The 16,617-nt window shown below is 48.7% G+C and overlaps 1 protein-coding gene across 1 annotated transcript in view; it reads right to left on the bottom strand.

Annotated features, from left to right (window-relative positions):
* The window catches only part of LOC140195740 (maestro heat-like repeat-containing protein family member 1), a 154,153-nt gene that overhangs the window by 106,084 nt on the left and 31,452 nt on the right, over positions 1-16,617 (bottom strand). The window contains exons 8-12 of the mRNA XM_072254445.1: positions 16,256-16,396; positions 14,187-14,279; positions 9,498-9,576; positions 6,824-6,937; positions 4,872-4,948 (exon numbers count right to left, since the gene is read on the bottom strand). Coding sequence (XP_072110546.1) covers positions 4,872-4,948; positions 6,824-6,937; positions 9,498-9,576; positions 14,187-14,279; positions 16,256-16,396 — 504 coding nt within the window. The remainder of the gene's footprint in view (positions 1-4,871; positions 4,949-6,823; positions 6,938-9,497; positions 9,577-14,186; positions 14,280-16,255; positions 16,397-16,617) is intronic.

Here is a 16,617-nt window from a genome sequence, read left to right as displayed (position 1 = left end):
GAGCAGATTAACTGGTCATCGTAAATTGTTGATCAGGAACGTGGGGCTGCTGAGGTGGTGAGGCTCAAAGGGTCAGGAGGGCCTGTTCGACACTGCATCTCTAAATAAATAAACCAGCAGCTTTCCTCCCCCATTCTCCTTCCCATATCAAGTCAAGTCACTTTCTGTTGTCATTGCGACCATAACTGCTGTTACAGTACACAGTAAAAATGAGACGTTTTTCAGGACCATGGTGCTACATGAAACAATACAAAAACTGCCCTGAACTACGTAAAACAACAGAAAAACTACGCTAGACTACAGACCTACCCAAGACTGCATAAAGTACACAGAACAGTGCAGGCACTACAATAAATAATAAACAAGACAGTGGAGGGCAGTAGGTTGGTAGTCCGATGGCTTGGGGGGGAAAACTGTTCCATCAATAAACAGCTGAATGGCGGCGTCCAGGATCATGTCCGTTTCTGTACTCCCGCCGAGTATTTCGTTGGAGTCAGATGTGGTCCAATTTAATGTCCATCGCAGAGCAGAATGGACGGGACAGCCGGCTGGCTAGGGCTTGCTTTTTTCCTGGCACGGACTCCTGCCCGCTCGCCTCGCCTCCTCGCACACCACTTATGACGGCCCCACCTCCGGCCACTGGCATCAGGCGACTCCGAGAACTGTGGGCCCGATCTCCTCAGCAAGCGGACATTGGACAGCAGAATGGACTGGAGAGCCGGCCGGACGTATGTACTTTGACAATAAACTTACAATGAATTTTGAGGAACTTTAGACACCAGTCCATCATGGTTAAAACATTTAGACACCAGTCCATCATGGTTAAAACATTTAGACACCAGTCCATCATGGTTAAAACATTTAGACACCAGTCCATCATGGTTAAAACATTTAGATACCAGTCCATCATGGTTAAAACATTTAGACACCAGTCCACCATGGTTAAAGCCCTCCCAACCATCAAGCAGATCCACACAAAACGTTGTCATAGGAAAGCAGCATCCATCATCAGAAACTCCCACCACCCAAGTCATGCTCTCTTCTCGCTGCTGCCATCAGGAAGGTAGTACAGGAGCCTCAGGAACCACACCACCAGGTTCAGGAACAGTTATTACTCCTCAACCATCCGGGTCTTGAACCAGAGGGGATAACTTCACTTGTCCCATCACCGAGATATTCCCACAACCTATGGACTCACTTTCAAGGACTCTTCATCTCATGTTCTCAATGTTTATTGCTTCCTTATCTGTTGTTGTCGGTAGTATTTCATTTTTCTTACTTCTTTTTGTATTTGCACACTGGCTGATTGTCTTTCTTGTTGTGTGTGGTCCTTCATTGCTTCTGCTACGTGTTTTATATTTACTGCGAGTGCCCACAAGGAAATGAATCTCAGGGTTGTACATTGTGACAAACAAGTATATTGATAATAACCTTATGCTGAAACTTTCAGCTGCATCGGGAGAACCTACCAGCCTTTCCTGCACTAGCAGGCACTCGATGCCAGACCCACCAAGCATTCTCAGCTGAGGGGCAGTTGGGCAATGCCATGCAGACCTCGCAATCGAGACCCGTGATTCATGGATTTACAGGGGAACGGTTGAACTGCTATCTCTGCACAATACAGGTGAAAGTCAGAGTTTATTGCCATGCACACAAGTACACGTAGACTCAGATGCAATGAACTTAATTGCACGTAGTACAGACAACACAAGATAAATTCTACATAAAGTTACACCACGCAATGGGGATACAAAGACTGCAAAAGCAAGAAGTAGCAAACAAAAACCAAAGGCAAGAGCAAAGCCCAGAGCAGTGCGAGAGGAGACCTATAGTGACCTGTTGCTGAGGTACGGTTAGGGTCATGCAGGTCTTGAACCAACCAGCAAACCTTAATCATAAAACATGACAGCACAGTGCAGGCCCTTTGGCCCACAATGTTGTGCCGACCTCTTAACCTAGTCTAAGATCAATATAGCCCTCCTCTCCTACTTACGTGTGGGCACGTGGCCAAGTGGTTAAGGCATTGGACTTGTGACCTGAAAGTTGTGAGTTTGAGCCCCAGCCAAGACAACGTGTTGTGTCCTTGAGCAAGGCACTTAACCACACATTGCTCTGTGATGACACTGGTGCCAAGCTGTATGGGTCCTAATGCCCTTGGACAACATCGGTGTCGTGGAGAGGGGAGACTTGCTGCATGGGCAACTGTTGGTCTTCCATACAACCTTGCCCAGGCCTGTGTCCTGGAGAGTGAAGACTTTCCAGGTGCAGATCCATGGTCTCGCAAGACTAACGGATGCCTTTACTCCTACCTAGCCCTCCATTCTTCTATCATCCATGAGCCTAAGAGTCTCTGAAGTGTGCCAAATATATCGACCTCTACCACCACCCCTGGCAGGGCGTTCTATGCACCTACCACTCAGTGTACAAAACCTACCTCTGATATTCCCCCCACGTGCTTTCCTCCAAATGCCTTAAAATTATGCCCCCTCGGTTTAGCTAATTCTGCCCCAGGAAAACATTTCTGGCTGCCCACTCTATTTATGCCCCTCATCATCTGTACACCTCTATCAAGTCACATCTCACCCTCCTGCACTCCAGAGAGAAAAGCCCGAGCTCACTCAACCCAACTTCATGAGACATGCTCTCTAAACCGGGCAGCGTCCTGGTAAATCTCCTCTGCACACTCCCTAAAGCTTCCACACCCTTCCTGAGTTGACCAGAACTGAATACAATATTCCAAGTGTGGTCCGACCAGGGTTTTATAGAGCTGCAACATTACCTCACGCTCTGGAACTCATTCCCCTGATGAATGAGGTCCAACACACTGTACGCCCTCTTTACACCCTATCAACTTAGGTGTATAAGACGATGAGAGGCATTGATCATGTGGAGGTGCACAAGATGATGAGAGGCATTGATCGTCTGGATAGTCAGAGGCTTTCCAGAGCTGAAATGGCTGCCACAAGAGGACACAGGTTTAAGGTGCTGGGGAGTAGGTACAGAGGAGATGTCAGGGGTAAGTTTTTACTCAGAGAGTGGTGAATGCGTGGAATGGGCTGCCGGCAACGGTGGTGGAGGCGGATACGATAGGATCTTTTAAGAGACTTTTGGACAGGTACATGGAGCTTAGAAAAATAGAGGGCTATTGGTAACCCTAGTAATTTCTAAGGCAGGGACATGTTCAGCATAACTTTGTGGGCCGAAGGGCCTGTATTGTGCTGTAGGTTTTCTATGTTTCTAACTTGCGCGGCAACTTTGAGGGGTCTAGGAACATGGACACCAAGGTCCCACTACACTGCTAAGATTTCTGCCATTAACCCTATATTCTGCCTTCAATAGGTGGCAGGGTGGAGGTGTAAGGTGCTGCTTCCCACCACTAGCCCCCAGGTCACCCTTGGGCAAGGTATAGCACGTACTCAGTCCCCCCTTGTCAGGGTCACGTGAAATCATGGGAGCAGGTGGTGGATGGTCGTATGAGCAGCTGGTGCAGATCACAAGTCCTGGTTATGTGACCACTGACTCCAGGCAGACAATCTCTGAAGAGTATTGATAACGGCTGACGTCACCCATCTTGTAAAGACACTGCCCAGAAGGCGACAATGACAAGCCACTCTCATGATGGCTCTTTGCCAAGACCATGATCGCCGACGTCACTCGTGGCACGTAATGTCGATGATCTGCCTTCAAATTCAACCTCCCAAAGTGAATCACTTCAAAACTTTCCCGATTGAACTCCATCTGCCAATTCTCAGCCCAGCTCTGCATCCCGTCAATGTCCCACGTAACCAATCAGAACCTTCAACACCTTCCACAACACTACCAACTTCCAGTTCTGTTTTCTTGTGAATGCTCTTGATATGATGCTACGTTGTTCCTCTCCATTCATAAACTCAACAACAATTTAATAGAGAAGTTCAGAGTCAAGGGGCTGGAAGTTTAAATAAGGAGGAACTATTGCCTGGGTAGACCTTGTCAACCCTCCCTCAACAGAAGGTCTGTGAAACCTACCTCCAGAACCTTTTACCACTTTATTCAGTGTGTTGGAATTCATCCCCCACCCCCCACATCTGGATGAGTGGGATTGTAAAAAGTCCAACAGCTTGCAGGACGAAGACTGGGTCCCATCAACTGCCCCAACCGTTCTCTGCAATGCGTGTCACCTACAAAACGCTCTCACCCAGGCTGTTACTGTGCTGTACAGATGCTTAGGACGGGGAGATGGAGATAAGGTATTCCCCCACACCACCCCTCACCCCCCCCCACTGTCTGGTGGGGGGGGTCTAAAATAAAGGAGAACCACCTCAAGCTCATCAGGGCCCACACAAAGAGGATTTTCTCTTGTTTGTGATTGGATTGCCACACAAAGAGGATATTTACTTATCTGCAATTTATTTTATTTAGAGACACACCGTGGAAAAGGCCTGGCAGTCCTTCCAGCTGCGCGGCCAAACAACCCCCAATAACCCTGATTTAACCCTAACCCAATCACGGGGCAATCTACAATGACCAATTAGCCTACCTAGTACTTTAGCTGCGGGAGGAAAGCACATCCCACAGGGAGGACGTACAGAAACCCCGCGCAGAGGAGAACCTGATTGCACGCCGAACTCTGATACCTCAAGCAGTAACGGAGTCGCGCTAATCACTACGTTACCATGGTGCCCTTTGGTAAATTGGTGGAAACCACAAAACTGTGAGGACAACGGAGGTATCAGAGCTGGGGGGTGCACAGACTTCTTTTGGCTGAGCACATCGCTGTGGAGTCAGGCTGGGTAAACGGGCTTGGGGCACTGATTGAACCAATACTCCCGGAAGTCCAGGTCCGACTAGAGCTCTAAGTTCTCAGAGGACGCGGCTGGGATGCCAGTTACCTTGTTGTTGTTGTTGTCTTGGATTATGAGCTTCATGGCAGTCAGTACCAGGAGTTTCTTGCCCTCCAGTTGAGTTGCTGCAGAGTTGGACAAACATAGTATTGAAAACTCCACTTCTTGCCAACACCAGAAGAACCCAGTCACCTCCTAGTCTGTCACAAACTGGTAGCAGTCATGTCCAGCCACCAGTTCCCCTCAGTAGCCAGCCTCCACGTGACTTGGTCGGGTACATGGATAGGAACAAGGGTTCCCAGCCTCAATGGTAATGGTCCATGGCATTAAAAAAAAAGTCAGAAACCCCTGGTCGGCAAATGGGACTAGCTTAGTTGGGCACCACTGGTCAGCACCGTAGAGTAGGGCTGAACGGCCTGCCCCCATGTGCACAGGCAGGCTGCTTCTTCAGGGTCTCACGAGACAGAATCAGGCCCTTCTGCTTACTGCGTCCATGCTTACCACGGAGGACCCAGCTGCACTAACCCTACACCAAAAACTTTCGCCTTTCAGAGTCATACAGACCGCGACAGGCCCTTCAGCCATACCAACCAAGATGCCCGTCTCACACCAGCCCACCAGGGGTTCCCAACCATTTTTATGCCGATGGAGCCTACCATTAACAGACCCCAGGCTGGGAACTCCAGCTCTAAGCCCTTCCCATCAGTGTACTTAGTAAGCTAAAAACATGGATAAATGAACCAGGAGACATAGGAACAGAATTAGGCCATTCAGCCCATCGAGTCTGCTCTGCCATTCCATCATCGCTGATGTATTGCCCCTCTTAACCCCATTTTCCTACCCTCTACCCAGAACTTCTGACGCCCTGACTAATCAAGAGCCTATCAAACTCACCACTTTAAATATACCCAATGGCTTGGCCTCCACAGCCGTCTCTGGCAATAAATTCCACAGATTCACCACCCTCTGGCTAAAGAAATTCCTCCTCGCCTCTGTTCTGAGGGGACTGCGGTGCCCCCTGGTCCTAGACTCACCCAGCAGACGGAACACCCTCTCAGGTAGTATCTATGCATTCCTTTGGCAATGGCCTTTCTCCCTCCCTCAGGCACCCCTGTCCGGACAAGGCACTTTCTCGGCACCACCCATCAGGAAGTGGCACTCCCTTCACAACGCGCCTCCTGGACACGGTGCTCCATCAGTAACACCCCCTTCCCCCACCGAACGTGGTGCTCCCTTGGCAACGCCCCTTCTTCCCCTACACGTCCTTTCCCAGGCATGGTGCTCCATCATAGAAAATAGGTGCAGGAGTAGGCCATTCGGCCCTTCGAGCCCACACCGCCATTCAGTATGATCATGGCTGATCATCCAACTCAGAACCCTGTACCAAGCCTTCCCTCCATACCCCTGATCCCTTTAGCCACAAGGGTCATATCTAACTCCCTCTTAAATATAGCCAATGAACTGGCCTCAACTGTTTCCTGTGGCAGAGAATTCCACAGATTCACCACTCTCTGTGTGAAGGAGTTTTTCCTCATCTCGGTCCTAAAAGGCTTCTCCTTTATCCTCAAACTGTGACCCCTCGTTCTGGACTTCCCCAACATCGGGAACAATCTTCCTGCATTTAGCCTGTCCAATCCCTTTAGGATTTTACGTTTCAATAAGATCCCCCCCCTCAATCTTCTAAATTCCAGCAAGTATAAGCCTAGTCGATCCAGTCTTTCATCATATGAAAGTCCTGCCATCCCAGGAATCAATCTGGTGAACCTTCTTTGTACTCCCTCTATGGCAAGGATGTCTTTCCTCAGATTAGGGGACCAAAACTGCACACAGTACTCCAGGTGTGGTCTCACCAAGGCCTTGTACAACTACAGTAGTACCTCCCCTTCACCCGGACGTAGCAATCCATCAGCCCCGACCCTCCCCCCGCCCCCCCTCCCCCCCGCCAGCACACCCCACACCCCTCTCCCCTCTCCCAGCCGCGCTCGCCCGGAGCTACGTACAGGCAGAGTTAATGAGGTGTTTCAGTACGGTCAGCGTTCCGATGCGCACCCGCTCGTTGTGGACCTCCAGCTTCTGTAGGAGGAAGGCGACGAGTCTGTCCGTGTAGGCAGAGGCTGCAGAACAGGAAGAACAGAGGACAGAGGTTACCGCCGGCTCACCACAAGTGCCCACCCAGAGTCCGCCCTCTCCACTGGGTAAGCAAGTTCAGGACCGCTGGGCAGGGTCCTCCCTCACCACCGGACGCAGATACAGAACATCCACAGTGCAGCACAGAATAAAGACAAAAGATTCTGTCGATGCCGGAAATCCCGAAAAACACACACAAAATGCTGGAAGACAACAGACAATAGGTGCAGGAGTAGGCCCTTTGGCCCTTCAAGCCAGCACCGCCATTCACTGTGATCATGGCTGATCATCCACAATCAGTATCCAGTTCCTGCCTTATCCCCATAACCTTTGATTCCACTATCTTTAAGAGCTCTATCCATCTCTTTTTTGAAAGCATCCAGAGACTTGGCCTCCACAGCCTTCTGGGGCAGAGCATTCCATATATCCACCACTCTCTGGGTGAAAAAGTTTTTCCTCAACTCCGTGCTAAATGGCCTACCCCTAATTCTTAAACTGTGGCCTCTGGTTCTGGACTCATCCATCAGCAGGAAAATGCTTTCTGCCTCCAGCGTGTCCAATCCCTTAATAATCTTATATGCTTCAATAAGATCCCCTCTCAGCCTTCTAAATTCCAGAGTATACAAGCCCAGTCGCTCCAATCTTTTGACATATGACAGTCCCGCCATCCCGGGAATTAACCTTGTGAACCTACGCTGCACTCCCTCAATAGCAAGAATGTCCTTCCTCAAATTTGGAGACCAAAACTGCACACAGTACTGCAGGTGTGGTCTCACCAGGGCCCTGTACAGCTGCAGAAGGACATCTTTGCTCCTGTACTCAATTCCCCTTGTTATGAAGGCCAGCATGCCATTAGCTTTCTTACCAGACCAGACTAGTTCAGGCAGCATCTGCAGAGGGGAAGAAACAGTGAACTTCTTGCTTGAACTTTCAGTAATTCCTCCAATTCCTCCCCCCCGTTTCTCTTTTCCCATTCCCTGTTCTGTTTACACTTTCACCTCTTCTCTTCACCTCACCTCCCCTTTCCCTTTCTCCCATGGTCCACTATCCCCTCCTATCAGATTCTTTCTTCTTCAGCCCTTTGCCTCTTCCACCTATCACCTCCCAGCTTCTTAGTTCATTCTCTCTCTCCCCCACCCACCCATCTTCCCCCTCACCTGGTATCACCTATCACCTGCCATCTTGTACTATTCACTTTCTACACACCACTGTTGTAACGTGTCGTTACTTGAGTTACTGTCGCCTTCCTGTCAGCTTGAACCAGTCTGGTCATTCTCCTCCGACCTCTCTCACTAACAAGGCGTCTTTGCCAACTGAAACACCATACACTGGATGCTTTTGGTTTTTCTACACCATTCTCAGTAAACTCCAGAACTGTTGTACATGAAAATCCCAGCAGATCAGCAGTTTCTGAGTTACTCATACCATCCCATCTGGCACCAACAATCACTCCGCAGTCAGAGTCACTTAAGATCACATTTTGTCCGCACTGTGATGTTTGGTCTGAACAACAATTGAACCTCTTGGCCATGCCTGCGTGCTTTTATGCATTGAGTTGCTGCCACATGATTGGCTGCTTAGATAGCAGGTGCACAAGTGGCCACACAGTGCACATTCAGGACATTTAAGAGACTCTTCTACAGGCATGAGAAATGGAGGGTTTGATTGATGTTAAACATTTAAAAGGTCAGCACAACACTGTGTGTCGAAGGGCCTGTCGTGTTCTGTGTTTTCTGTTGTAAGTCGTTCCTGAATCATTCAGTGTTCCTGTTCCTCCTCCCCGATGGTAGCAATGAGAAGAGGGCACGTCCTGATCAGCAGTGAACCTTTGGGATTCTCTTTCCAAGAGGGCAAGGCAGATCAACTAGACATTAAGGAGACAGTGCTGGGAAGTGAGGTTAAAGATCAGTCATGATCTTACAGTATGCTGGAGCAGATGACAGCACCTCCTCCAATCCCACCCCTGCAGTGTCAGTCTCAACTACGTGCCCAACACAAAGATGCCCCTCCAGGCTTGAGGAATGAAATGGTTCACCTATGAGGAAAGTTTGATGGCTTGGGCTTGTATTTGCCGAGTTTAGAAGAGTGTGGGGGGGGGGGAGCGGAGTTCTCACTAAAACCTATTAAATAATCAAATAATGAAAGGCCTAGTTAGAGTGGACGTGGAAATTATGTTTCCCATAGTGGGAGAGTCAAGGATCGGAGGGCACAGCCTTAGAATACAAGGAGGTCCCTTTAGAACAGAGATGTGGAGGAATTTCTTTAGTGGGGGGGGGGTGAATCTGTGAAATTCATTGCCACAGACAGCTGTGGAAGGCAAGTCATTGGGTATATTTAAAATAGAGGTTGATTGGTTCTTTATCAGTAAGATTGTCAAAGGTTTCGGGAAGAAGGCAGGAGAATAGTGTTGAGAGGGACAATAAATCAGCCATGATGGAATGGCAGAGCAGACTCGATGGGCCAAACAGCTACTTCGGCCCCTGTGCCTTGTGGTCTTGGGTCCTGAGCCCTTTCACCCAGGGAACAACCCCTGAAGAATTCCCTTACCCAGGACGGTGAAGCAGCGAAGGGCTTCATTGTGGTTCTTGACGGCCATGTGATTGGTGTATTCCAAGGCAGCGCAAATCTGTGGAGGAGAAAGAGGGGAGACAAGACGCATCATAGTGTTATAGAACGAGGGCGACATATTGCCACAGGAGGTAGAGCCGCTGCTGCTCTGCCCCAGAGTGGCAGGTTCAATCCCGGCTTCCCCTGCAATCACGGACAGTGCTCTCTCTGCAACTCCAGGTCAACCTGTACTCGAATCCTCTCGCTATGAATGCCAGCATACCATTCGCCTTTTTCACCGCCTGCTGTACCTGCATGCCCACTTTCAAAGACTGGTGTACAATGACACCCAGTTCTCGTTGCACCTCCCCTTTTCCTAATCGGCCACCATTCAGATAATAATCTGTTTTCCTGTTCTTGCCACCAAGGTGGATAACCTCACATTTATCCACATTAATTTGCATCTGCCATGAATTTACCCACTCACCTAACCTATCCAAGTCACCCTGCATCCTCTTAGCATCCTCCTCACAACAAACACTGCTGCCCAGCTTCGTGTCATCCGCAAACTTGGAGATGCTGTATTTAATTCCTTTGTCTAAGTCATTAACATATATTGTAAACAACTGGGGTCCCAGCACTGAGCCTTGCGGTACCCCACTAGTCACTGCCTGCCATTCTGAAAAAGTCCCGTTTATTCCCACTCTTTGCTTCCTGTCTGCCCATCAATTCTCTATCCACATCAATACCATACCCCCAATACTGTGTGCTTTAAGTTTGCACATTAATCTCCTGTATGGGACCTTGTCAAAAGCCTTTTGAAAATCCAAATATACCACATCCACAGGTTCTCCCCTATCCACTCTACTAGTTACATCCTCAAAAAATTCTGAGATTCGTCAGACATGATTTTCCTTTCACAAATCCATGCTGACTTTGTCCGATGATTTCACCACTTTCCAAATGTGCTGTTATCACATCTTTGATAACTGACTCCAGCAGTTTCCCCACCACCGACGTTAGGCTAACTGGTCTATAATTCCCCGGTTTCACTCTCCCTCCTTTTTTAAAAAGTAGGATTACATTAGCCACCCTCCAATCCTCAGGAACTAGTCCATAATCTAAAGAGTTCTGAAAAATTATCACTAATGCATCCACTATTTCTTGGGCTACTTCCTTAAGCACTCTGGGATGCAGACCTTCTGGCCCTGGGGATTTATTTGCCTTTAATCCCTTCAATTTACCTAACACCACTTCCCTACTAACATGCATTTCCCTCAGTTCCTCCATCTCACTAGACCCTCGGTCCCCTACTATTTCCAGAAGTTTATTTATGTCCTCCTTAGTGAAGACAGAACCAAAGTAGTTATTCAATTGGTCTGCCATGTCCTTGTTCCCCATGATCAATTCACCTGTTTCTGACTGTAGGGGACCTACATTTGTCTTAACCAATCTTTTTCTTTTCACATATCTATAAAAGCTTTTACAGTCAGTTTTTATGTTCCCTGCCAGCTTTCTCTCATAATCTTTTTTCCCTTTCCTAATTAAGCCCTTTGTCTTCCTCTGCTGGACTCTGAATTTCTCCCAGTCCTCAGGTGAGCCACTTTTTCTAGCTAATTTATATGTTTCTTCTGTGGAATTGATACTATCCCTAATTTCCCTTGTCAGCCACGGGTGCACTACCTTCTCTGATTTATTCTTTTGCCAAACTGGGATGAACAATTGTTGTAGTTCATCCATGCGATCTTTAAATGCTTGCCATTGCATATCCACCGTCAACCTTCAAGTGTCATTTGCCAGTCTATCTTAGCTAATTCACGTCTCATACCTTCAAAGTTACCCTTCTTTAAGTTCAGAACCTTTGTTTCTGAATTAACTATATCACTCTCCATCTTAATGAAGAATTCCACCATATTATGGTCACTCTTACCCAAGGGGCCTCTCACGACAAGATTGCTAACTAACCCTTCCTCATTGCTCAATACCCAGTCTAGAATGGCCTGCTCTCTAGTTGGTTCCTCGACAGGTTGGTTCAGAAAACCATCCCACATACATTCCAAGAAATCCCCTTCCTCAGCACCCCTTACCAATTTGGTTCAACCAATCTATATGTAGATTGAAGTCACCCATTATAACTGCTGTTCCTTTATTGCACACATTTCTAATTTCCTGTTTAATGCTATCCCCAACCTCACTACTGTTAGGTGGCCTGTACACAACTCCCACCAGCGTTTTCTGCCCCTTCGTGTTATGCAGCTCTACCCCACATCGATTTCACATCCTCCCGGCTAATGTCCTTCCTTTCTATTGCGTTAATCTCCTCTCTAACCAGCAACGCCACCCCACCTCCTTTTCTTTCATGTCTATCCCTCCTGAATACTGAATATCCCTGAATCTTGATCTCCCATCCTTGGTCACCCTGGAGCCATGTCTCTGTGATCCCAACTATATCATACTCATTAATAACTATCTGCACATTCATGCCAGCACATCTTTTCTTGTGGCCCTAAAACTGCTCACAGTACTCCAAATGCAGCCTGATCAATGCAAAATTAGAATGTGTGAATGGAAAATGCATGCCAAAATAGCAATGTTACTATAGTCATGGGGGTTTTCAATATGCAGATAGATTGGGGGAAATCAGGTGGGTGCTGGGTAACAGGAGGGGAATTTGTAGAGTGCCTGCGAAATGGTTTTTTGGAGCAGCTTGTGGTTGAGCCCACTGGGGGATCAGTTATTCTGGACTGGGTGTTGTGCAATGAATCAGAATTGATTAAAGTTTAAGGTAAAACGACCCTTAGGGGCTGTGATCATAATAATATCAAATTCGCCCTGATCTTTGAGAAGGAGAAGCTAAAGTCAGATGTATTAGTATTACAGTAGAGTAAAGGGAATGACAGAGGCTTGAGAGAGGAGCTGGCCAGAATTGACTGGAAAATAACACCAACAGGGATGACAGAAGAGCAGCACTGGTGGGGGTTTCTGAAAGCAATTTGGAAGGCACATGATATATACATCCCAGAGAGGAAGGAGGAAAGATAGCACAACCATGGCTAACAAGAGAAGTCAAAGCCAACATAAAAGCCAAAGAGAGGGCAAAACTTAGTGGGAAATTAGAGGATTAGGAAGCTTTTAAAAAACAGACACTAACTAAAAAAGTCATAAAGGTAAAGATGGAATATGGAAGTGAGCTAGCTAATAATATTAAAGAGAATACCAAAAGTTTCTTCAGTGACATAAAGTGTAAAAGAGAAGCAAGAGTGGATATCAGACCGCTGGAAAATGGTGCTGGAGAGCTAGTAATGGGGGACAATGAAATGGCAGATGAACTGAATAACTATTTTGCATCAGCCTTTCAGCCTTCACTGTGGAAGACACTAGCAGTACAGTTAAGTTCCAGGTGTCGGGGACAGGAAGTATGTTAAGTTACCATAACAAGAGAGAAGGTTCTTGGGAAACTGAAAGGTCTGACTGTTGATAAGTCACCTGGACCAGATGTTCTGAAAGAGGTGGCTGAAGAGATTGTGGAGGCATTAGTAATAATCTTTCAAGAATCACCAGATCCTGGACTGGTTCCAAAAGACTGGAAAATTGCAAACATCACCCCACTCTTCAAGAAGGGAGAGAGGTAGAAGAAAGGAAACTATAAGCCAGTTAGACTGACCTCAGTGGTTGCAAAGATGTTGGAGTTGACAATTAAGGATGAGGTCTCAGGGTTCTTGGAGACACATAAAATAGGCTGTAGGCAGCATGGTTTCCTCAAGGGAAAATCTTGGCTGATAAATCTGCTGGAATTCTTTGAAGAAATAACAAGCAGGATAGACAAAGGTGAATCGGTTGATGTTGTGTATTTAGATTTTCAGAAGGGCTTTGACAAGGTGCTACACATGAGGCTGCTTAACAAGCTATGAGCCCATAGTATTACAGGAAAGATTCTAGCACGGATAAAGCAGTGGCTGAGTGGCAGGAGGCAGAGAGTGGGAATAAAGGGAGCCTTTTCTGGCTGGCTGCCAGTGACTAGTGGTGTTCCACAGGAGTCTGAGTTTGGATTCCTGATTCTGGGATTGAAAGGCTTGTCATATTAAGAGTGTTTGATGGCTCTGGGTCTGTATTCATGAAAATTCAGAAGATTGAGGGGTGACCTCATTGAAACCTATTGAATGGTGAAAGGCCTTGATCGAGTGGATGTGGAGAGGATGTTTCCTGTGGTGGGATAGTCTAAGACCAGAGGACACAGCCTCAGAATATAGGGGTGTCCTTTTAGGACAGAAATGAGGAGGAATTTCTTTAGCCAGAGAGTGGTGAACCTGTGGAATTGATTGCCACAGGCAGCTGTGGAAACTACACATATATTTAAGGCAGAGGTTGATAGATTCTTGTTTGGTCAGGGTATGAAGGGACACGAGGAGAAGGCAGGAGATTGGGGCTGAGAGGGAAAATTGGATCAACCATGATGAAATGGTGGAGCAGACTCGATGGGCCAAATGGCCTAATAATGCTCCTATATCTTATGGTTTTATGGATTATAAAACCCAACATACATCCATGCTTTTATATCCTAATCCTCTCAAAATGAAAGCTAACAATGCTTTTGTCTTCCTTACCACCAACCCAACCTGAAGAAGTTAATCCCTCCCCTCGTGATCATTCCCCACCCCTGCGCTCTGCCCACGACAGCCCTGCCCTTACCTGGGGGTGCAGGGTGTTGAGCAGTGTGTCGATCTGCGTCTCTAGCAGGCGGCTGCCCATCTCCACCGCCGAGTCCAGCACGTGGCACAGGCTCTGTGAGGCCAACACGCAGCGAGGACGTTAGGGTGGGAGGGACCAATTGAGAAAATCCCACACGTTTATCTTACCACCCTACCCATCCCCTCCCTTCGATCTCCAGTCTGCACCGTTGCTCCCCCAGCCCCACTGCCAACCTTCTCCTCCCACACCCCGACACCTCTTCCCTCCCCCCCCCCAAACCCGGAATGTCACCTCCTCCCCACCCACACTGCTGCCCCCTTCTGCATCACTCTCCACCCGTAATCACCGTCACCTGCCCCCTCACCTCTCCCCACACTCCTCCTGTCCTCTTCCTCCCCGTCCCCCGCAGCCCATCCACATCATCTACCCATCCTACCGCCCCCACAACCCCCCACCCATGCTATCACCTCCGCCCCTACCCCGACAATCCCAAATAAAATTAACCTTTAAAACCTCCTTAAGCAGGTTGGCAAGGGTCCACAAGCCTGTTACTCTCTAATAGTATTGTGTCGGAAAGGGAGACGTGACCACAAGACACAGGAGCAGAATTGGGCCATTCAGCCCATCGAGTCTGTTCCGTCATTCAATCATGGCTGATTTATTATCCCTCTCACCACCACTGTCCTTCTTTCTACCTGTAACCTTTGATGCCCTGACTAACCAAGATCCTAACAGCCTCTGCTTTAATGCATTCAATGACTTGGCCTCCACAGCCATCTGTGGCAGTGAATTCCACAGATTCACCACCCTCTGGCTAAAGAATTTCCTCATCTCTACGCTAAAGGGACGTCTCTCTATTCTGAGGCTGCACCCTCTGGTCCTGGACTCTCCCATCATAGGAAATGTCCTCTCCACTTCTGCCCCATCTGGTTTGGAGAAGTGTGGCTGCTGTAAGAAATCTGGCCAGGAGCAAGGAGTACTGCGGAGGAGGAGGAGGGGGTGACCTGATGGAGTTGGAGAAGATGGGCTGGTGGAGGACAGGATGAACAGCAGGGAGGGAGGAGAGAGAACTGGATGGGGTGAGCTCATGTTGGAAGCAGTGGAAAGGCTGGAGTAAATCAGGAGCAGGTGGGAGAGGAGCTGGGGCGACCTGGTGTTGGGAGAGGTTGCGGATGGGGAGGAAGGCTGGAGTAGATCTGGAGTTGGTGGGAGGGAAAGGGGAGCTGGAGTAGATCTGGAGTTGGTGGGAGGGAAAGGGGAGTTGGAGTAGATCTGGAGTTTGTGGGAGGGAAAGGGGAGCTGGAGTAGATCTGGAGTTGGTGGGAGGGAAAGAGGAGCTGGAGCAGATCTGGAGTTGGTGGGAGGGAAAGAGGAGCTGGAGGTGGGGTGACCTGCAGTTGGGGAAGATTGGGGTTGAACAGGACAAAGGATTGTGGTCCTCAGGAGAGGGTGGGTGGTGTAGGGGAGGGACTGGTAGAAGGGGATTTCAATGAGGGTAATATGCTGTTAGCAGGGCTTTAGGGTTACTAAGGAAGGGCTGGAGGAGGTCAGAGTGGGCGCTAGGAAGGGAGGAGAGAAAACCAGAGAGACAATGTCCTGTTGGAAGCGAGTAGGATTGGAAAGGAAGTGGGGGGGGGGGGGAGAGAGAGAAGATCTAGGGTGGGTGGGGAGGGAGGAAGATGGAGGAGGTGTACAGAGGTGGGTGGTAAGAGGAGGAGGAGAAGAGAGGAACCTGGTGTTGGGAGGGTTTGGGCTTGGACAGGACGAGGTGGAGGTCAGGAATAGCAGATGGGAGAATGGGAATTGGAGGACTGACCTGAAGCTGGGTAGGATTGGGCTTTGACAGGACAAGGAGATAGTGGTGGTCAGGGGAACAATGTGAAAAAGGGAGGAGGCGAATTGAAGGAGGGCGTGTCCTGGTATTGGATGGGGTTGTGCTTGGGCAGGACGAGGTGGAGGTGTTGCTGGTGGTCAGGAGTAGGGGGTGGGAGAAGGGTATCTTGAACAGGGGGCGACCCAGGTCAGGGTTGGAGAACTCAAGGAGGTGGCAGATCCAGTCCGGCACTTACCTGAGTGATGTGGAAATGGTCGGAATGCTTGCGGTATAGGCTGAGGATCCCGGGAATCAGCTTGGGAAGCTGCTCCTCCAGCTTGTCGTGAGGCATCAGGTGGGACATCTGACCAACTGCCTCCACCACACTGGTCCGCAGCTGTTGGGGCAAATACACAGAGGGGGTGTTAGGGAACCTGTCGGCCAGTAAACTCTGTCAACCACACCTCCCAAACTTGTCAGCCCCACCTGAGGTCACCCTGCTACAGGACAGGAAAAGAGTGCCGAGGAGATTTACGAAGAAGTTCCAGGACTTGACTGACTGAGTTATGGAGAGAGGCTCCACACTGGGACTTCTTTCATTGGAGTGCAGGAAAGCGA

Source organism: Mobula birostris, chromosome 3, assembly GCF_030028105.1.
Source record: "Mobula birostris isolate sMobBir1 chromosome 3, sMobBir1.hap1, whole genome shotgun sequence".
NCBI lineage: Eukaryota > Metazoa > Chordata > Chondrichthyes > Myliobatiformes > Myliobatidae > Mobula > Mobula birostris.
Note: the sequence above shows the minus strand (reverse complement) of the source record. Positions and strands in the feature narration are given on the sequence as shown.